We start from the raw sequence: 23,262 nt of genomic DNA on the forward strand, positions 1-23,262 counted from the left end.
TTAGTAATTTCCAGTGTCTCCGTCACCAGGAGATTTTTTGCAAGTTCTCAATTATGCCCTCGAAGACACCCAATTAATCTACAGGTGAAACAACTACTACTGCCTGCCTGCATCAAACTTTGGAGTGGAGCATCAAACATAAACTTCCAATCAAGGTTTGTTACCAACACTATAAACTGTTCTCATGATATATTCCAGGAAAAGAAGCTGGTGCAAAAATCAGTGCACCTTAAGAGTCAAAGGCCAAGTAAGTAGCAACTGGCCTAGCTTTTAAAGGAATTTAAGATCTGGAAACAGTTACTGTATCCGGACAGATACTTGCTCACCTTAGCTTTCACCTCTCATTTCCAATAGAAGGGAGAGATTAAGAGGATGAGACCAGAATTGAAACAGTTGCAACAGCCATATGCAGTGCTTTTACTAGCATATGACACCAAAAGCAAACAAAATGATTGTAGAATCATAATTGTAGAGTTGGAAGGGACCCCGCAATGGAGGAATCCTGCCCATAGTCACCCAGGGTGAGCTTGAACCACCAACCCTCTGGTTAACAGCAATACAAGTTGCCCCACTGCACAACAGAAATAAAATGATATGCTTGAGACTTTTAGCTCCCAGTGGATATTAAGCAGCTGTTGTGGGGCATGAGGAGGAATTCAAGGAAGAGAATGCAAGATTTTTGCATAGATAAAAGTGCATGGTAGGTAGAAAGGAGTGATGAATAACAAGAGTGCCAAAAGTGCAGTGTTAAACAAATTGTAAGCACTTCTACAGAGTTATGGAGGCTGAGGAGGGCTTTTAAGGCCAAGATAATGAAAGAATGCACCAAGATGTCCACAACAAAACTATTGGTACTTATGTTTCTGATGCTTGAATATTTCTAATTTCGTTAAGCAGCTTAAACTTCCATCCACAGCCCATTTAATCCAGAACTGTTCTATGGGAGAGAGTCAAATGGGCTGCTCAGAAGGCATTCATCTGTGACTTTAAATATCTGCAAAGCCCAAAGAGTTTCGTTTACTCTTGAGAAAAACAAAAAACGAGAACAAGAGCTGAGCTGGAAATAGCCTTTTCCTGCACATGACATTTCTATTTATTCGGGCTTCCGAAACTCTGTAGATTGGTATTTCTGTTCAGCTTATACCAAAAGGATTAATCTGACAGGAAGAGCAAATTGCATCCTATAGAGGAAAAAGTCAGCTGAGGTTAAGGTGGCGGCATCATTCAGAAAACAAAGGTGAGCTTGCCCTATAGAGGCACCAGACTATTTTCTCTGATGTCTGGAATGAGACTGGGCAGCAACATTTAGAAGAAATGCTATGACTTAAAACTTGAAAAGTATTATACATCTTTTTCTGGCCCAAGTCCTTAGAAGCAGTCACTTTAAATAGAACTCTTATTTCCATCTTTGTACAGTGATGTAACAAAATAACAAAAACAACAACTAATAGAATCTTCAGGTTACAGACGCTTCAGGTTACAGACTCCGCTAACTCAGAAATAGTACCTCGGGTTAAGAACTTTGCTTCAGGATGAGAACAGAAATCGCATGGGGGTGGCACAGCAGCAGCAGGGAGGCCCCATCAGGTTAAGAATGGACCTCCAGAATGAATTAAGTTCTTAACCCGAGGTACCACTGTAATAAATATCAAACCACACTCTACATAAAACATGAAGACTGGTTTTAAGAATGTTTTGAAAAAAGTGGCGCCTCTCAGCTTCAAACTCCTGATAAACAATCAGCTACATCAGGCTCATTTACCACAGCACGAGTTGCACAATTTTTATGGCCTGGGCACTAGTTTATGGCTTGCAGTTGCCCTGAAACTGAACCAGTTTCTGAAGACCAAAACCAGAAGTTATGCACAGAAGCCTGTAACTAGTCTCCATTTTTTTAATGAAAAGCAGCCTTAGAAGGTTGTGAGCATGACTGAGTGGATGGGAGCTGGGGTGTGTGTGTGTGTGTGTGCTGAACTCTTCTTCTGTCAGCTGTTTTTCCAGTCAAAATTGCTCTCCAATTTGCTTTCCTACTATGGGGGTTGATAGAATGCAACTAAACAATTCTGTCACATCATGCTTCCTTGCAATTTTTCTGAAACACCCATTAATAATAAAAAGCATTTGCTGGTCCAGTGTATAAAAGCCAGTTTTCTGGCATTTCTTCATCACACTGCAGTGTGACAAAAATTAACCAGTTCCTCAGTTCAGGTGAGATGTATGCATCACCTGCAGTTGTTCATACATGAGTAGACCTGAACCTTTAGCCAATCCCAGGAGGTGAGCTGACATAGAGAGGGAGAGGGGGGGAAATGGAAAAGAGCTAGAGTTTTGCCCACCCAACTAAGTTGTTGTGCATTTAAATTATAATGCCATTTAGGGAGCACTTCAGGAACCTTATTGTACTAATGAAAACTGTTCCGCCCATATTTGGACCTGGCTAAACTGCAGCCAAGTCCAAATCAGGGGGATTCTGCTGTCATTGGGCAAATACGGTGGCGGGACTTGAGGTCTCAAATTTCAGTGGCACTCTGTGCAACACCAAAATTTGGTGCGCCCCCCCAATTCTCGTGCTCCATTATAAATAGTTGTGGCATCCCCTGTGGCGTCCCTGCGGCTCGGCACCCAATACTCCCTAAATATGCCTCTGGCAAATGAACGACATGTTCCCATGCAGCTTCCTAGCACTATAGTTTGCTAATGGTCCATTATTCTTGAATGCTAAAATGCGTCTAATCAGTGTAAAGTCATGGATCCACACAGGAACGTTTTAGTAAAATCCTCTAAGGAAATGCAATTCTAAAATCTTCAGGAGAATTTTTTTACCAGATTTGAAAGATTTATAGCATTTAAATCAAAATAGTAACTGTTGTTAGGATGGCTAGACTTAGGTTGCATTTCCAATGATATTTATGTCTAGACGACTTAAGTTCACCAACATGAACCAAAGACATTTTATATTCTCTTAATCCTCCATTCCCTCACCACGATTACATTCTTTCCTCATTCTCTAATGTATTAATAAACATTTAGATAGCCATTTATATCTTTATATCTAAATATTTCCATTATTAGAAGTGGTCTCATTATTGTGGCTGCCAAACTTCCTTTGTAGAAAAGAAGAGTAACTGCTACTATATTTATCATTTGGTCAGCAGTGCATTATTAGGAACCCGCTACAAAAAATAATAACATACTTAAAAAAACACCAAAAAAACCCCTGCACAAAATGCAGTTGCCATGTTTAGATGACCCTTGGCCAATGAAGTCCTGTTTGCACATTCAAGCAACATGCGCCACAACCATCACCACACCCCCATTGCCCTGAATCTCCCACATTGAATGGGACAGTATGAAGGGCGATTCCCAGCACATTTGGATGAATATACAGTGGTACCTCGGGTTACATACGCTTCAGGTTACACACTCCGCTAACCCAGAAATAGTGCTTCAGGTTAAGAACTTTGCTTCAGGTTGAGAACAGAAATCGTGCTCCGGCGGTGCGGCAGCAGCAGGAGACCCCATTAGCTAAAGTGGTGCTTCAGGTTAAGAACAGTTTCAGGCTAAGTATGGACCTCCGGAACGAATTAAGTACTTAACCCGAGGTACCACTGTACTACCTACAAGTCTCTGTACAATCAGGGAAGCCGGATATTGCTGGGTGCCCAACAGTGTTCAGCTGAAGCCTCCTTCAAACCTTCCCTTCTCAAAGCATGAAGGTCCCCACCGGGAATGGAGTCATGAACATATACATCTTCACTGCTTTCTTCGCGTATTCACTTTGGACACCTAAAGAGGGCTATAGTGGTCCGAAGATGAACCCAGCCAAAGTCAAGCATGCAAGCCCCATGGATGTCAATGTGAAACGCTAAAGCATATCTTCAGCTCTCTCCTTTTATATCAGTAAGGCTTTAAAATGCTTCGTTTTGATTGGATCATGGCCACACAGACATCTTACACACACGTGCACGCACACACACACACACACACACAAAACACCCCCCAGTGTACAGGGTTTTTCCTCCACACCCTTTTTTGCGACTGGGATCATCACTGCTTCCTTCCACTCTTGCAAGCAAGCACCCTCGTTTACATGTACATGCGCCTCATTTGGCTCCCCCTCACTGGATTGCTACTAGACATTAATGCGTGGAATGCCTCTTACATGTACATGAAATGCCTCTTATATATACATGTGTGAAATGCATTTGCACTGGAACTTGAAAATAAAGGAATTCTGTTGGTGTTGGTAGATCTAGTAGCTCATTCACAAATCTGAGTTACTATTAAGTGACTGCATCATGCTAAACTATGGTTTAGTAAGACAAAAGCAAACCTAGCCTCCTTCTAGTCTCATATGTTCTCCCTTGTCCTTTTTTCCTCCCGGGCAATCAGTATGAGGAGTCTGAACGTTTTTGGTTTTGTTGAACCATGGTTTGTTATATTATCCAGATCAGTAAACTGTGGTTAATTTCAGAAAGCCAGAATCAAACCAGTTACTGGAACTGGTTTTGTGAAATAACCATAGTTAAGGTTAACCATAGTTCCAGGCCCAGACAACACAGTAAACTGTGGTTAAAAAAAAAAGGAGAAGCCAAAACTTCCAAACTCCTCCCATTGCAAAGGAATAGAAGAGGGAGTTTGTGTGAGGCCTGGAGGAGGATACACTCATTGTTATCACACTAAACTAGTGTGATTTCTTTTGTTCTGGTTTTTATTTTGTATTTGTGTTTTGGTCTTGTATTTTTATGTTGTGCACTGCCCTGACATCTATGGATGAAGAGTGGTATACAATTTTAATAACAAACAAGTTTGTGTGATGTCCAAACTTAGCCAGTGATATACAGTCATATCTCCTGTTGCGTTAGGTTCATGTTGGGTCTTTTCGGCTTGCAAATGCAGCAAACCCGGAAGCACATGCACATAAATTCTCTATCGCACTCCGCGCTTGCGCAGAAGTGCCGCTCTAGTTGTGGACTTTTCAGGGTGCGGACAGTACCCTGAAACGGATCGTGTCCACAACTAGAGGTACTAGTGGTACCTTGGTTTACGAACTTAATCCATTCCTGAAGTCCATTCTTAAACCAAAGCATTTTTAAACCAAGGCATGCTTTCCCGTAGAAGTGGGGGACTCAGTTTACAAATGGAACACATTCAACAGGAAGCAAAACATGTTCTTATTCCAAGGCAAAGTTCACAAACCAAAACACCTACTTCCGGGTTTGCAGCGTTGTTAGTCCAAGTTGTTCATAAACTAAGCTGTTCTTAAACCAAGGTACCACTGTACAGGCAAGTGTGATCCAGGTCTTAGATTACCACATTCATTTTTCTTGACCTTTTAATTACAGTGGGTTGTAGCCAACTAACTTCTACTCAGAGTAAGCCCATCTGAAATTAATGGACACAAGTTAGATAAGTCTATTAACTTCATCAAGTCTTCTCCGACTAGCACTGGGTATAATCCAATGAGAAATAATAGCAAAATCAAGTAAGTTGCTCAAAACTCCAGCCTTTTTTGTCCACTATTTTTGTTTTTTCACAAATCCTTGATAAATCTCAAAGTGTGTAGGGAGAATGATGACACCTCTCTTAATTAAGGAATCACTTGACTAGAGGTGTCAGGCCTTATATAGGCTGCAATTGCCTTTCCTGTTATGTAAAACTGCTTTATCCTAGGCGTTACAAGGCCTACAAATAAAGTAAAATAAAATAATACACAATACTGTAACTTATAATTCTGAGATTGGTCTTGTATCCTCTCCACTGAGTTACAGATTTCTACCCTTCCTCCTCAAAGAGTGCTTCAAAACATCTTATAAAATTTAAAACTAATATATAAAAGGATAAAGCCATGCAAACAATTGCAGCATTGCACCATTACAATAAAAAGCAGTTAAAGATTAAGCAGCAGTGAACATAAACAAGAAAAACCTATAAAAGCAGAACTTCTCAAAAGCTAGTTTGAAAATATTTGTCTTTCATGTTTTGTTCTGCTTCACCAAATGATGCTATGTTTATATGTGGCTCTCTAGTCCTGGATTATTACCAGAGAGCTTCCCCCTTCCCATCTACCTACTCAGCAGCCTTTGGTATAGTGGAACAGGTCTTTCGACATATGGCAAGTCTATTCTATACATGACTGACAATTCATGCTCATCTTTGATAGTCAGATTTTCAGTTTCACTGTTGGCATGTGTGTGTGTGTGTGTGTGTGCGCGCGCACACACACACACACAAAATCCAGAATTGGAAGCACATTCTTAATCCTTTCTGGTACTAAATGTTGTTCCTACTAATACTAGACATCTGTTCAAGAGAAAATGTAGTTGAGAATCACAGTGCCAAATATGCCATCACAGCTAAAAAGAACATAGAGCTGGTTGGCTGAGCTCGGAGGACCCTTGTTTGAATCGTATGCCTATCATAGCCTCAACTAGTGGGAATTCTGGACTCTGAATTAAGAGATCTAAGCTTAGGTTTCAATGAAATATGAAATCCTTTCTATGAGAGGGACTGTAGCTAAGTGGCAGCACACATGCTTTGCTCTTAAGTCTGGCCTGCTGTAAGGCAGCTTCCTATACAGTGGTACCTCGGGTTACACTTCAGGTTACAGACTCCGCTAACCCAGAAATATTACCTCAGGTTAAGAACATTGCTTCAGGATGAGAACAGAAATCGTGCTCCGGTGGCGCGGCAGCGGCAGGAAGCCCCATTAGCTAAAGTGGTCCTCAGGTTAATAACAGTTTCAGGTTAAGTACGGACCTCCAGAACAAATTAAGTACTTAACCTGAGGTACCACTGTATTCCTAACTAGACAAACCACCATTTCCCCTCCCCCACACTACAATATGGGGTTGATAAAACTGTACTAATTTATGGGGTTTTTATAACAGTTAAATCAGGAAGAACTTTCTGAAAGTAAGAGCTGTTTGACAGTGGAACAGACTCCTACAAGTGGTGGTGGACTCTCCTTCCTTGGAGGTTTTTAAGTAGAGGTTGGGTAGCCATCTGCCATGTATTATCTAGTAGAGATTCCTGCAATGCGGGAGGTTGGACTAGTCCCCTCCAAAAAAAAAAATCCCAAAAGCAGCAACCCTCATGGGGCATTTTTGCCATCCTCTTGATCGTTTTGGTTCCCTTTTCTGAAGCTTTACCAACTCTATAATATATTTGAGATAAGGGAACCAGAAGTATTTCAACCATGGTTATGCCATAGGTTTCTATAATACCATTACGATACCATGAGTTTTATTTTCAATTCCTTCCCTAAGGATTCCTAGCATGCAATTTGCCTTTTCCACAATCTGCCATACACTGGGTCAACATCTATCTTCATCAATCTATCCACTACAACCCCACGTTGGCCATCTTCAACATAAATTGACCTGGGACTTCCCAGCACTGGATAAAAATTGGGCATGATTCAACCAAAGTTAAGCCCTCTTAGGACAACATGTGTGTACATATTAGGAAGTCTCTCAAGACTGCCCTCATTTAAGCATTGCTTAATAACATCCCCACAGAATTCAACTAAATGTGCAGATCTGTTCACAATACAAACTACTAAAATGAACTGTAACTGCCATTGTGTAGCAGTCCTTGAGGAAAACAAGAAAGTGATCTGTAACCAACTCAAGCCAAGTTGAGAATGTTTTAAAAGACCTAATAGGTGTCCGGCTGCCCTACACCTCGTTATGGTTTGGCAATCAGGCAGCAGCACTAAGTGTGAGCCAGGCACTGATGCAATCACTCCTAAGAAATCTTCTAGTTTCTTCCCACAGAAGCCTTCAGTTTTCACTCAGATGTTTGTTTAGGAAACATTTTTTTACGTTGAGGTCAGCCAAATTCCACGGCAGTTTCTGCTATTGAGCTTGTGTACCTGGCTGAACACTAAAAGGTCAATTATTTCTTTCTCTGCACATTGTAACCATCACAAGCTTTTATAGCACAATCTTCTCACTGAGAGTTCACTCTGTTCAGTAGAAAAAATCTGGAATATATTGTGTTCCTAGTAAATCTGAAAACATTCCATAACACTGCAACATACTTTCTTCTAAAGCTTTGTATCCCGTATGTTTTTTTCTCAATTTCAACCTTAGTAATAACATCTAGCTTACTTGTTAATGTGTGCTCACTTACTTCTGTACCTTCTGACCCAGGTTCTGTTCTTTCTTTTTAAAGTGAGTGTCAACTGAAGTGAGGAAAAGCAGTTTTAAAAGAATTCCCAGCTGGCATTTTATACCTGTGAAATGCCACAGGTTAAGTTCTCCTTCAAGTCCTTTATGTTTGAGAGGATGTTAACTTAGGTGTATATCTCTGTAAGTAATGGGATTGCAAACCAGTACAATGATTTCAGAAAATGGTATTTGAATAAGTTTCTTCTAACAGGACAGGTGATACAACCTAATATGAGGCTCACTTTATTAAATATGTTAATAAAGGTAAAGGGATGCCTGACCATTAGGTCCAGTCGTGGCTGACTCTGGGGTTGCAGCGCTCATCTCGCTTTATTGGCCGAGGAAGCTGACATACAGTCAATGGCTAAGCCGCTTCTGGCGAACCAGAGCAGCACACAGAAACACCGTTTACCTTCCCGCCAGAGTGGTACCTATTTATCTACTTGCACTTTGACGTGCTTTCGAACTGCTAGGTTGGCAGGAGCAGGGACCGAGCAACGGGAGCTAACCCCGTTGCGGGGATTCGAACCGCCGATCTTCTGATCGGCAAGGCCTAGGCTATGTGGTTTAACCCACAGAGCCACCCGCGTCCCAAATATGTTAATAGATGCCAACAATAATCTACTGTTTAAGGACCTACTAATCTTTTCCATGTCTGCAGCTAGGAATATGTTAACACAATATTGGAAAACAGCTACTAACTTAACTCTAGAGGCATGGTGTAATGGACTATGGAACACAGCTCTTATGGAGAAATCAACAAAGTACTGTATCTTAGAGCACCAAGAATCATAGAATTGTAGAGTTGGAAGGGACCGCAAAAGTCATCTAGTCCAATCCGCTGCAATGCAGGAATCGTATGCCCAACGTGGGAATCGAACCCACAACCCTCATGTTCTACCAACTGAAACACAAATAAGATGCTGAAACTGCATGGTACATGTTTATTCAGGAACTGACAATGTTGTTCCTTTGCTACCAGCTACCAACAGCTCACTGGGACAATCTGTTAGAATAGAGTAGAAGACACTTAACTGATATACCTCGGGTTACATAGGCTTCAGGTTACATACACTTCAGGTTACAGACTCCGCTAAACCAAAAATAGTGCTTCAGGTTAAGAACTTTGCTTCAGGATGAGAACAGAAATCGTGCTCCGGCGGCGTGGTGGCAGCAGGAGGCCCCATTAGCTAAAGTGGTGCTTCAGGTTAAGAACAGTTTCAAGCTAAGAACGGACCTCTGGAACAAATTAAGTACTTAACCCGAGGTACCACTGTAATAAACTCAAAACTATTACACAAACCTACTTAATGTCTGACTGCATCATTTATATTGTTTATGCATGGAATACTTCTTGGGGCTATATGGGTATTTGTTTGTTATATTTTCAATAAAGTTGTTGTTTTTTCAAATGTTTTTCCCCCTTTTCCTTTCTGCTACATCCAAATTATCTCTTGAAAATCCCTAATGACCTAGAAGCCTAATACTTGCTGTGCCAGCATAGAAATGCATAAACTGGGATATAACGGCTGCTGTGACAGCATGGCGTAAACAGGATTGACAATAAATATGTCGTGCTTTTTTCAAAACATTATTTAATCCCCATGATAAATTGTCATTCTCAAACAAACAAACCATCTCCCCTACAGAGAAGTTATATCACACAAATCAATGTCCTTGCATCCCAGGACACATGTTAATTGCAGGGATGCATGACCAAATATCTTACATTTTTAATTTGTCAAGCAGAGAAAAGACTCCACAGCCATGTAGAGAAAGAGCCAGCAGTTTCTACTTCCAAATATGAAAAGTATTTGTTGTTTAGTCGTTTAGTCATGTCCGACTCTTCGTGACCCCATGGACGAGAGCACGCCAGGCACTTCTGTCTTCCACTGCATCCCGCAGTTTGGTCAAACTCATGCTGGTAGCTTCGAAGAACACTATCCAACCATCTCGTCCTCTGTCATCCCCTTCTCCTTGTGCTCTCAATCTTTCCCAACATCAGGGTCTTTTCCAGGGAGTCTTCTCTTCTCATGAGGTGGCCAAAGTATTGGAGCCTCAGCTTCAGGATCTGTCCTTCCAGTGAGCACTCAGGGCTGATTTCCTTCAGAATGGATAGGTTTGATCTTCTTGCAGTCCATGAGACTCTCAAGAGTCTCCTCCTGAGAGTCCCATGGAGGAGGCTCTTGAGAGTCCCATGGACTGCAAGAAGATCAAACCTGTGAAAAGTATTACAGCCATAGAAAAATCTTGTGCACCCTAAGTATTTCTTTTTTTAAAAAGCTACAAAGCTACATCCTCAAACTGCCAATAAGAGTTCTCCACCCTTTGCAAGTAGCCAACACAAAGGAACTCATTTTGAATGGGTCAAAGAGCCACTCTTCCGCGCCCAGTGTTATGGTCTAGATTCCCCCATCCCCACTTTCTTCTATGTAAACTAAGGTTACCAGACGTCCCTGTTTCGCAGGGACAGTCCCCGGATTTGCAAATCAGTCCCCATACAAAAGCCATTGAAGTTGAGAAGTGCCCCCCGATTCACTGAAAAAAATCTGGTAACCTTAATGTAAACCAGAGTTAAAGACATGAGTAATGTCACATCTAGCTTGCCCTGTAGGACCATTTAGAAGCACAAATACCTTTTGGGAGTATCAGTATCAAACTTTATTTCAGTCACAGACCAGCATACCTTTTGGGAAGACAACTGCACAGGTCATGACTCTGAACAATAGAGCACAAGCTTTTGCTTTGCTTTCACCTTTCTCATTCTAGCCTAACTCAAACACCAAATGACATGCAGCATTGTGTATTTTTAGGAAAGGCTGGAATACATAAATGATTGACCTAAACAGCAATTCTGATGTTCTTTTTCGGTGCTGTGCTATGATAGCATGTAAAACCTGCAAATTACATAATATTGACATAAAAGTTGTAAAGTGGCATTAATTCCTAGTAACATTCATAGGTGTGTTATAATTTATCTGCATTTATACAGCACATACTATTCAGGGAGTGAGGAAAGGGAGACAGACAGAGGTTTGCCTAATACTACCCAGTACAGTGGTACCTTGGGTTAAGAACTTAATTCGTTCTGGAGGTCCGTTCTTAACCTGAAACTGTTCTTAACCTGAAGCACCACTTTAGCTAAAAAGGGGCCTCCCGCTGCCGCCACACGATTTCTGTTCTCATCCTGAAGCAAAGTTCTTAACCAAGGTACTATTTCTGGGTTAGCAGAGTCTGTAACCTGAAACGTCTGTAACCCAAGGTACCACTGTAGTTGATCACTGAGATAGCATTTGAACCAGAAGCACCCCCAGTTCAGAGCTCAGTCACTGCATTAAAGGTAAAGGTACCCCTGCCCGTACGGGCCAGTCTTGACAGACTCTGGGGTTGTGCGCCCATCTCACTCAAGAGGCCAGGGGCCAGCGCTGTCCGGAGACACTTCCGGGTCACGTGGCCAGCGTGACATCGCTGCTCTGGCGAGCCAGAGCCGCACACGGAAACGCCGTTTACCTTCCCGCTGGTAAGCGGTCCCTATTTATCTACTTGCACCCGGAGGTGCTTTCGAACTGCTAGGTTGGCAGACGCTGGGACCGAGCAGCGGGAGCGCACCCCGCCGCAGGGATTCGAACCGCCGACCTTTCGATCGGCAAGTCCTAGGCGCTGAGGCTTTAACCCACAGCGCCACCTGCGTCCCTAGTCACTGCATTAGCTTTAATTAAATGCACTGAATGCTGAACTCCAAAAATACATCTCTACCTCTTTAAGCTCAATGCATTTCCATCTTTGTAAGGGACTTTACCCACCATTCTCTTCTTCCCCCAGAAGCTTAGGAGAATCCCACATCCTCTCTCTCCTCCTTAGTCCCCTCTCCCAAAATTGTAAACCTAAGACTTCATGTGAGGGCAAGGCAACTCAGGCCCAGCAACTATTACACACAGGCCTGCCCACCAGTGTTAATTTTATGCATTTTTTTAAATCACCATGGTATTTAACAATAATATCTTATGTCCTTTAGAGGAGAAATTGTGAATTGTAGAATTTAAATACCCGTCATCAACCTTGGCTTCACTCAATTTTGTTTATAATACTCTTCCATTTTTGTCTACAGTAGTTGGGAGGGTGGGGGATGGGGAGGGGCCTCACAAGTAGAGTAGCCTAGGGCTGCTCTTCATCTAAATCCGGCCCTGCCTGCAGAGCTTATAGCCAGGACTGCTGCAATAAATAGCTGCACAAGCCTTTGGGAGGCAGAGACGTGAGAGGGCATCAAATAAAGGAAGGAAGGAAAGAGACAGAGGACAGTGTTGCCCGTGGCACACCTGACCATCATTCAAGGCACACTGGCTGAAAACCACTAGGGAAAACCACCAGGGATGGTGGTACCAAACACTTTGGCCTCCGCTGCAATGAAGAAGACCCCATGAGCAATGCTCTTCCCTACCAGTGGAGGCCAGGAGAGATGAATGCACCACATTCTATCCTCCACCCCAAGTCTTACCAATGCAGCTCAAGTGTGGCACTTATTATTTAAAAGTTAAGAATGTACAAGTATCAGTAAGTATTTATGAGATCAACTCAGTGAGAACACAACCGTTAATGAGTTTGCTCTGCAATGCTACCCAACTTAAAGGTAAAAGGTAAAGGGACCCCTGACCATTAGGTCCAGTCGTGACCGACTCTGGGGTGGCGGCGCTCATCTCGCTTTATTGGCCAAGGGAGCCAGCGTACAGCTTCCGGGTCATGTGGCCAGTATGACTAAGCCGCTTCTGGCGAACCAGAGCAGTGCACGGAAATGCCGTTTACCTTCCCACTGGAGCGGTACCTATTTATCTACTTGCACTTTGACGTGCTTTTGAACTTCTAGGTTGGCAGAAGCTGGGACGGAGCAATGGGAGCTCACCCTGCCACGGGGATTCGAACCGCCGACCTTCTGATCGGCAAGTCCTGGGCTCTGTGGTTTAAGCCACAGTGCCACCCGTGTCCCTGCTACCCAACTTATAAAGTCTTAATTGCACGCCATTAAATAGGAAAATAATACCCCAGTCTATTTTGCTCTTTAAACAAAAAAACCTTGATTTCACCTGGATCAATGTGTTGAAACCTCACAGTAAACACTTCTAGCAGAAGTTACTTGCTGCATTCCCCCCCCTATTGTTTTGCAACTATTCTTCATGCTGCGATAGTTCCAAGTCTATTAAAAGTATACATGTCAAGACATGTTTTGCCTTAAATACGAAACATTAACTACTCCAAGAGAAAACAGCCAAGTCCCTCCCATTCTCAGTACTTTTGACCTACATAACTCTTTCCCTACCCACTTGCATCAAATCATTAACGGGAAAGCACAGCCCTGTGCAAAATCACCAGTCAATTTCTTCTCCAGGAAATTTATTCCCTAAACTAATGCCAGATAATCCGAGCAATAAAAGAGCCTATTCAGAGCAGCACATCTGGAAGATGCAAGCAAATCAGGAAATCATTTTTAAGCGGCCATTCAAACGCCATTCTATTTATGCAAAAATACTAGCCAATCTGAATACTACAAGCATAACACTATTGATGACCCATTTGAAACACAGTTTATTTAAATCGCATTCTTTACACTTTTGAGAGTTTTAGAACTAAACAGCTGTAGACCTATGACCACATTGTTCTCACTAGGCAAACTACTTTAAAAAACCAGACTCATTCTACATAAGCTCAATGACTGCTTACATTTACAGTGGTACCTCGGGTTAAGTATGTAATGCGTTCCAGAGGTCCGTACTTAAGCTGAAGCACCACTTTAGCTAATGGGGCTTCCTGCTGCTGCCATGCCGCCGGAGCACGATTTCTGTTCTCATCCTGAAGCAAAGTTCTTAACCCAAGGTAATATTTCTGGGTTATCGGAGTCTGTAACCTGAAGTATATGTAACCTGAAGCGTATGTAACCTGAGGTACCACTGTATCTAGTAACAAACAAGTTTTCATCCGGAGGGAAGGGGGAGGACCCCAATCCAACAGGAGATTTTGATCACTCATCTACCGGTAAATTAGAAAAATATTAAATGCTTCTTTTCAGGAGATTGCTTCAGCAAAATCCTTGGGGCTTACAAGCATTTTAAACACTTAAGAGTCCAGGAGAGGTGGAAGAGTGAAGCAGAAAACCAAGATAACCCAAAGGATTCTCATAAGTATTATGACAAGTTAAACTCCTCTCTCCCTACTCCAGTAACAACACCCCCCCACACACAAGAAACTCGTATTAGCAGATTAATGCCAATTTAGTCCAATATAAACAGCGCCTCCCCGCCGCTTTCTTGGCCTAGAAATCCAAACGCAATCTTGTTAAGCGAAGTGCTGGTTACCCTGTGTGGTTTCAGTTATTTATCTAATGGCTCCTCCTCCAAACAACTTCCCCAGCTGTGCGAGCAGCTGGCGCCCTCGTTCCCCACTCCTGCAGCTTGCAGCAGGCCCGAACACTCAGCTGCTCATTTAATTTAAAAAATAAATAAATAAATTAATTAAATTAGTTATCGCCGGCACCTCTCTCCCCCTCCCTCCTTACCGTCTCAGGGTCGTTCTCAAACACCTCCCGGGCTTCCTCTTTGTTGCAGAGCTCCTCCACACACTCTCGCTCCAGATGGCCTTGCTTGGTCTCTTCGAAAATCTGGTAGGCTCGGCGGTGCCTCTGCCGAAGGAACTGCGAAGCCTCCTCCCGGGTTCTGTGAAGCAGCATAGCTGGGGCCCCGAAAGGAAGCAGGGAAAGGAGCCATTAGCATTGGGAAACCACCCCCACCCCACCCCCGACGGTAACAAAAGAGCGGAGCGTGCAAAGCTGCGCGGGGGGTGTGGGGAGGCGCGCGCGCTCGCGCTCGGGGAACAATGGCCCCGCCGCGCACTTGGCAGCCCGAGGAGTCTGTGAAACTGTCATGGGGGGGGGGGGAGAGTCCCGCTGCGGCTTTCCCTGTCCCCTCAGCTCACAGGGGGCTAGACCAGTTCGTCCATTGACGTCCCTCTGCCTGCCTCCAGCAACCAAAACAATGCCCAGCAGCCGCCAGCGCGCCCAGAGCGGCGCCACCGAGATCCACCTCAGCGGGCCATAAACAATGACATCCGTGCGCCCCTTTGCCCTCTTGAGCACGCCCGCGCGCGCTCTCTCTCGCGCTCCCCAAGAAACAATGCTTGGCCGGGGATGTGGTTGGGGGTGAGGGGGAGCAGAGGGAGTGTGTGTCACCACTCACCCTTTTTTCTGGAAAATGGTAAAGTCAGCCTTTAAAGCCCAGCAGCAGAAGGTCTCCAAAAAGTGATGGGGCGGGGGGAGGTTTGAGAACATAAACATTTGTTTTGTTTTAAGGCACCCTTGAAGTGAAAGGCAGGCAGGCAGGCTTGGCTGGGTGGCCCATTGGGTGCAACCGGCTCCTTGTGAGGAAAGGCGTTTGGGATGTCCTGACCTTGAGGGGCAATGGTTAGAGCAGTAAAAGGGCTGACATGTCTCTATAGAATACTGTTCTTTCCTCAGTCCGGAGAAGCTGCATTGCTCGTGTGGAGACTTTTCTATATATCGATTAATAATCAAAGGAGGGGGCTAATTAAAGAGTGGGGCGGGGGGTGGAGAGAGAGGGCGGGGGGGGATAAAGCCGAAGTGATATTTTTCTCTGCAAGGAGAAATTGCAAGAATGGCGGGTAAAAGAGGGTGTTTTCTTTCTCCAGTCAGGGCGGGCGGGGGAAGGAAAAGGCGAAGCCCCCCGAAGTACTACTCACTCTGCGAGGAGTCTGTAGCCAGCAGGACTAGCAAGAGGGCAGCAGCTGGAGCCGGCGGCTGCTGCATGATGCGGCTGCTGCTGCTGCTGAGGCTGGGGCTGCGCCCTCCGAGTGGCGGAGAGGAGCAGGGCGTTCTGGTGCAGGAGGAGCGAGCGCAGCTACTGTTGGAAGGCAGCGCGAGCTCCGCCGAGCCCAGCGGGGGAGTCGCTTCTGCAGCTGAGCCAATCAATTGAGAAAGTTCGCGCTCAGGGCTTTGCAGCCACAGCGACACACCTCAGGCTTCGCGCGCCCTCGGTGCAGGGTCGCTGGAAAGAGGGGCAGAGAGAGGCGAGGCCCGGAGGGAATATGGCAGAACGAGCAGAGTGACCCGTGGGGTGGGGGCGGCGGAACATGCCCTCCGCTGCCACCGAGCCAGTTTCCGTGCGCGCCCCAGATTCCTTTACAGTTACGAAGTCACTTGCCCTCCGGCCTTCAGGTTTGTGCTTCGTTTGAGGTGACAACATTCGTACGTGGACAGCAATTTTGCGCGCGAAATAGCCCACGTAAGGATTATTATCGCATTTAAGTGGCAGTCGTTGCATATCCACAATGGTGTGCGTGCCTCATGGCGTGTGTGTGTGCAGGGGTGCCAGACAACTTGAATAAAATATTGGGGGGGGGATCACATGACGCTATTTGAATGGCAATGCCAATCAACTTTGGGGTGGGCAGCCCCCTCAAATATTATACTGGGGGTCGAAGGGACCTCAGCCCCTTGCAGTTGGCTCCTGTGTGTGGTAAAGATAAAGGACCCCTGACCATTAGGTCCAGATGTGACCGACTCTGGGGTTGCGGCGCTCATCTCGCTTTATTGGCCAAGGGAGCCGGCGTGCAGCTTCTGGGTCATGTGGCCAGCATGACTAAGCCGCTTCTGGCAAACCAGAGCAGCGCACGGAAACGCCATTTACCTTCCCGCCGGAGCAGTACCTATTTATCTACTTGTACTTTGATGTGCTTTCAAACTGCTAGGTTGGCAGGAGCAGGGACCGAGCAACGGGAGCTCACCCTGTCGCGGGGATTCGAACCGCCGACCTTCTGATCAGCAAGTCCTAGGCTCTGTGTGTGTGGTAGTGGTATAGCAATATGTACATAGTCACTTGTAGACGGCCTATTTATTCAGCATTTATGCTTAATTGTTTGCAAGGAGGTTATACGACGTTGGTCATTGAACGTTCATCCTGATTTGTTTTCAGGGAAGTTAGATGATGTTGCTTCAAAGCAAGTGTCCCCATATGATTTCCCCGTAATTTTTTTCTGTCACTTTCCTTTTTTCAGCAAGTCCAGTTTTGAGGGAAGTGAATTTATTCAAATCAACTTTAATTGCACAACCTGAATAGCAACAGCCTAGCACTGCCCACAGATTGCACACTTTCATTCTAAGAACTTGCCATTGGTCATCACTTCCTCAGAGCATGTATGAAGGCTCCACCCCAAGACATTCTGTTGCCTGAGGCAAAGGACAAGACAGATGCATGCACACTCTACCTTCAAAGCACATTTTTCTCCTCAAGGAATTCTGGGCACTACCGTTTATGTCTCGCAAAGTTACTGTTCCCAGCAACCCTTAACAAACTCCATTGCCCAGAATTATTTGAGGGTAGAAATGTCTTTCAAATGTGCTTTAAAAGTATGGCATGTATGCAGCCAGTCTCACCCTCCCATTTCACGTACAGATGCCCACCAGACTGATAGTTGAATCTTACTTTTACTCTTGCAGTGGAACAGCATCACTCATTCTTACTGTGGCAGAAAGGGTTGGTGCGTCTGGCTGTTAACCAGAAGGTTGGTGGTTCAAGGCCACCCAGGGATGCCTGTGGGCAGGATTCCTTCATTGCAAAGGGTTGGGTTGGACTGGATGACCCTTGGGGTCCCTTCCAGCTCTACAATTCTATGATTCTTAAGATCTCACCTGGGGACAGCAGGTTAATTTAAGGGATGCAGGGTGGTCTTATGGCACTCATGGCTCTGTCTTCCATTCGTACATGTTTTGAAGTAGTCCTGTGAGGTTATTATGGTACCACACAAAATAATACAGTGGTACCTTGGGTTAAGTACTTAATTCATTCCGGAGGTCCGTTCTTAACCTGAAACTGTTCTTAACCTGAGCACCACTTTAGCTAAAAGGGCCTCCTGCTGCTGCCATGGCGCTGCAGCACGATTTCTGTTCTCATCCTGAAGCAAAGTTCTTAACCTGAGGTACTATTTCTGGGTTAGCGGAGTCTGTAACCTGAAGCGTATGTAACCTGAAGTATATGTAACCCGAGGTACCACTGTATTGTATTACAACTATTTCATCACTTGTATAGCACTCCTCTAGCTAGTTTTAAAAACTTTCTATACCAACAAATGCTTAACTTGGCTTTATTATATCTGAGTGATGAAGGGAGTGCATTTTGTAGCCTGGCAAGCACCACTTCTGAAAGTTTGTAACATTCCTGGAAGAAGCAGCCTATTGTTTGATGTAATGTACATACTAGTTGAGGCAGTTTTTAAATTTGATTTATTAAAGGAGGGGGGAATCCAGTTTCACAAACATGACCTAAAAATTCCCTTCAATGGAATGTTACTTACAAATGGAGTGAAGGAGCTGTTTGCATGGTCCAGTGCAATAATGTGATATGGGTAAATGGATCATTTGCTTCTTATTCTTGCTTTTGAGAAGGGGAATGAATTGCCCTCCTCTGTCCCTTTAATGATATTTCACCTATGAGCAGATCTACTTAATTGCAAGGGCATCTCAGTGCTATGCAGCTGCAGTTCTGTAGGAACTCATTGGGACTTGCTTCCAAGTAAACATGCATAGGATTTCGGTCTACATGCCTGTTTCAGAGTTGTCTGGGCTGTGCTTCCTTCAGTTTATCAAGTCTCTGTGGCTGGTTCAGGCTTGTGCTAGGTCAGCCAGAAAGCAAACCAATAAGAATTATGCATCAGAACATATCATTGCTGGCATGCAACACATTTTATAGGAGGAAGGATTTTTTGAGCAGAAGAAAAATATTAGAATTACTTACAGTAACTGCAAATTGGGTAATTTGAGAGAACACAGTGCAGTGTGGGAATGTGTCAAAATATGCCTTAGAAACATTCCGATCTGGAACTTGCCACTTCAGTTTTCTAATCGTATTTTCCACCCAGGTGCCAGGAAGTACAGCATGGTTCTGAAAGACAGGAAATGCTGGACTGTTTTGTCCCCACAATGTGTGCCTTAGTTAATTCTCAGTGTGATTTCCTTTAATTGGAGGTCATATTTGACACATGAAATTAGCTTTTAAAATCAGCCAGGACTTGTGCATCCAATTCAGGAGATGTTTACAATGCTTAAAAGGAAGCTGTTCTGAATTTAAAAGGGTTCTTTAAGTTCCTGCAAAATGTTCCTCTGGCTGCTACTTCACCCGACTCTTTTTAAAACCTTGGAAAAATGAAATATACTCAGAGTCGAGAGTGGATTTCATGCTCTTTATTCAGCTCATAGTGGTGAGGAGGGAATGGAAGTCCCCTCAAAGTATGTGCTTTATATACATTATTTACACAATGGGCTGCACGTGATTGGCTAATTCCGGAATTCTCCTGTAGGCCAATCAGGTTGTGGATTCACTTCTATCTGGAGCTGGATTGGGTGGCTCCTGTCAACCAATCATACTGCTGCATTGTTCTAGGACAAATCAGACTGCTGCATTCTGAATCCTATTGTTCTAGGACCAATCAGACTGCTGCATTTTGGATCCTATTGTTCTAGGACCAATCAGACTGCTGCAGTTTGGATCCTATTCAACTCAGTACATAACTAACAAACAAAAAACACCTCCGTTTGCTTTTATGCATAGTTACATGGGGGTAACATGTGACATTGACACATCATGAATTCTCAAAATGCTCTCTCAATACCAAGAAGTTCCAGAGGGGTAGTTATGTTTTTCTGTTGCAGCAAAAATGACGAGTGTGTCCCGTGTTAGTCTTAAAGACTAACTATTTCATAATGGCAAAAAGTTATTTCTTATTATAGCATAGTCATATGGGTGCATGTTTTAGCTCTTGTGAAGGATCCTAAACCTCTTGGAAGTATGTACAGGGATACGTGTATGTGTTGGACATGCATGTGGGTTCAAATGTATGCTTTGTAACAAAGGCAGTTTTTCACAATGTACTGTACACCACAGCCCATAAATATTTCAATTATGCCAATAAGGGTTGGCTGAATGAATAATATTTCATTTTAAGAAGAGTTAGGAGTGTTTCATAAGGTTGTTTTTTTTAAACTTCCTTTTGTTCATCCTTGACTTGGTACTCATCAATATTATTGGGTGGCTTTGAGTTCTTCTAGCACGATGAGTGGAATTCACTAAGTTGTATCCACATCCTTTACCATTGTATCAATTTTCACCATACTGTAGTCATCTTTTTTCTAAACTTCATAGGGAAGGTGTCCCAACCTATATGGCTATTTTAATAGATCCTTTATTTCTCTTTCACAGCAACTAAATGAGGCAGCTAGAATTCTGCAAAGACCTCCACATTTGTAAGTACCATATGTTTTTATATATTACCTGTGGTTTTCTCTTCCATAATAACTTCTAAAACTAGATTTGCTTTTATTGATGACACACAGCACATTGGCCTAGTTCTGACATACTGGGAAACCATAACTTTCCCCTCTGTCAGGAGTGGGGAGCCTCTTTCAACCCAAGGACTGCATCCCATAATGAACAGCTTTCCAGGGGCCAGAAGAAGAAAAGGGGAAAGAAGATTCAGGGACAACATGTGAGTGGAACAGTGGATATGATTCTAAGGCTGTGTACGTCCAGCACACTCCCATGGTTTGGGAAGTGGTTGTACACACAAGGTTAAGCACAATCCACAGCTATCCTGCATCTATCATGTTGTTTCTTACGAAATTCTGTGTTTTGAAGTGTTTCCCCCGAAGCCAGCTTCAGTTGGAATTGAGAAAAAGAATGACAAACCTGCATTTTAAGTCAATGATGCATGCATTATTGCACTATACACAGAGGCATACAATGGTTGTACTATAGGTTACATTATGGACACTCAAAAGTCAGAGGTTTCCTGTTTCCACACATGCACTCCTTTATGAAGCAAAAGACATTATTGCAGTTCAAAGATGCATTTTAGCCAGGCAAAAGCATTTGAGGAGGGTGAAAAGCATGGCTAGTAAGGAGTGTGGCCCTGGGAGAGTCTTTAGGACCTGACAGAGGATGGCATTTGCCCCCAGGCCTGAGGTTTTCCACCCCTGTCCTACATGAGAAAGTTGCAGTGAGCCTTGGCCTGGATAGGAAGGCTGGGAAGGTTGCATTTGGTTACCGAGCCTGAGGTTCCCTGTTGTTGTTTAGTCATTTAGTCGTGTCCGACTCTTCGTGACCCCATGGACCAGAGCATGCCAGGCACTCCTGTCTTCCACTGCCTCCCGCAGTTTGGTCAAACTCATGCTGGTAGCTTTGAGAACACTGTCCAACCATCTCGTCCTCTGTCATCCCCTTCTCCTTGTGCCCTCAATCTTTCCCAACATCAGGGTCTTTTCCAGGGAGTTTTCTCTTCTCATGAGGGGGCCAAAGTATTGGAGCCTCAGCTTCAGGATCTGTCCTTCCAGTGAGCACTCAGGGCTGATTTCCTTAAGAATGGATAGGTTTGATCTTCTTGCAGTCCATGGGACTCTCAAGAGTCTCCCCCAGCACCTTAATTCAAAAGCATCAATTCTTCGGTGATCAGCCTTCTTTATGGTCCAGCTACCTTTGGTTTAAACTAGCCAGGCTCTGAAACCATGGTTTGATCATAGGTTGTTCTCAGAAACCTAGCTGTCTCTCAGTCTTCCTTACTGATTGTGTCACATAGTACAAGCAAGGAAGTGGAGATTTCCAGGCAAAGGACCATTGAAGTGCTTTTGTTATATCCTTCATCATTCATTCTTCTTTGTCAGGTAGAACCACAGCAATATGTCAGTTCACATTAATAGTAAGGAAGTAAGGTAGACAGTCACAGAAGCTGTTCCTCATTCCTGAAATTCCCTGCTGGGAGGGACCCATCAAAATGTCTTCCAGAAACAATGTAAAGCCCACTTTTTGAAATTGAAATGGGCACTGGGTGACCAGGGACAGATTAGATAACATGGGACTTAATCAATATAAGTTGGGAGCTTTGTTAAGACCGCATTGTTTACCCCTCAGAGCCGTTTGGGAAGTAATGGCTAGAAATGGGACATTTGTAATGAACGCTTGTCTTTTTGCTTCCGTAAAAGAACAAAATGGGACCGGGGGGGGGGGGGGTTGACAATAGAAGTTGGAGATGTCGTGACTGTTGTTCTCCCACTTTGTTTAATTTTGTGGGTTTCTATAAAAGCACATTGTGGGGCTTATCGGTGAGAATTATGTTTGTTATCAGCTGCAAATGGGAAGGGAGCATAGCACATGGCATTTATCCTTGTTTAACAAGGACTTTTATAAGAAACATTGTGAAATTGTTGCATTAGATTCAAAAGGCAATTAGGCCTTGTGTTTTTCCTGTAGTAATAAAATACGTGCTCAGACCAAATTGAAGAAAGTGGAATGTTGGCTAAGTAAGCCATTTTTGTCCACTTTTTCCTGAAGTGACCTTACCAGCACATAGGTTTGTTTTTTTAAAAAAAAATAACAAGCAATTAGCTCAGCTAAAAACAGAACTAATGAGATAATTTGCATATATCTTGCAACCAAACTTCATGCTCTGCATTGCTTTAATTTGCTGTCGCAGGTAAGAGGAATTTAGGCTTCATTTAAAGGTCATGAGCAGCCTTTCTGAGTGTGGAGTAAGGTAAAGGTAAAGGGACCCCTGACCATTAGGTCCAGTCGTGACCGACTCTGGGGTTGCGGCGCTCATCTCGCTTTATTGGCCGAGGGAGCCAGCGTACAGCTTCTGGGTCATGTGGCCAGCATGACTAAGCTGCTTCTGGTGAACTAAAGCAGCTCACGGAAACACCGTTTACCTTCCCACCACAGTGGTACCTATTTATCTACTTGCACTTTGACGTGCTTTCAAACTGCTACGTTGGCAGGAGCAGGGACTGAGCAACAGGAGCTCACCCCGTTGCGAAGATTCAAAACGCTGACCTTCTTGTTATGTACTGAAGTTCTCACCCTGGGCCAGCAGGGGGATACTGTAGATAGTTATGCAAATGAAGGATCGAAAGTGACGTTCAGTGATTGGCTATTTACAGAAAATGGTTACTGTTGCATTCTAGTGGAGCTCTGTATAAGCAGGCTGACTGAGCTCCTCAGTTCAGTTCAGTTCCAGCTTACAAATAAAGAGCTGTTTTGGAAGAATC

At 43.9% G+C, this 23,262-nt stretch overlaps 1 protein-coding gene across 1 annotated transcript in view; it reads right to left on the reverse strand.

The window, feature by feature from the left end:
• The window catches only part of GAS6 (growth arrest specific 6), a 47,728-nt gene extending 31,664 nt beyond the window's left edge, over positions 1-16,064 (reverse strand). The window contains exons 1-2 of the mRNA XM_083735530.1: positions 15,915-16,064; positions 14,719-14,891 (exon numbers count right to left, since the gene is read on the reverse strand). Coding sequence (XP_083591656.1) covers positions 14,719-14,891; positions 15,915-15,981 — 240 coding nt within the window. The 5' untranslated portion in view covers positions 15,982-16,064. The remainder of the gene's footprint in view (positions 1-14,718; positions 14,892-15,914) is intronic.
• Positions 16,065-23,262: the final 7,198 nt, after the last annotated feature.

The sequence above is a fragment of the Podarcis gaigeae genome (genome assembly GCF_964106915.1).
Source record: "Podarcis gaigeae genome assembly, chromosome: 4".
Taxonomy (NCBI): domain Eukaryota; kingdom Metazoa; phylum Chordata; class Lepidosauria; order Squamata; family Lacertidae; genus Podarcis; species Podarcis gaigeae.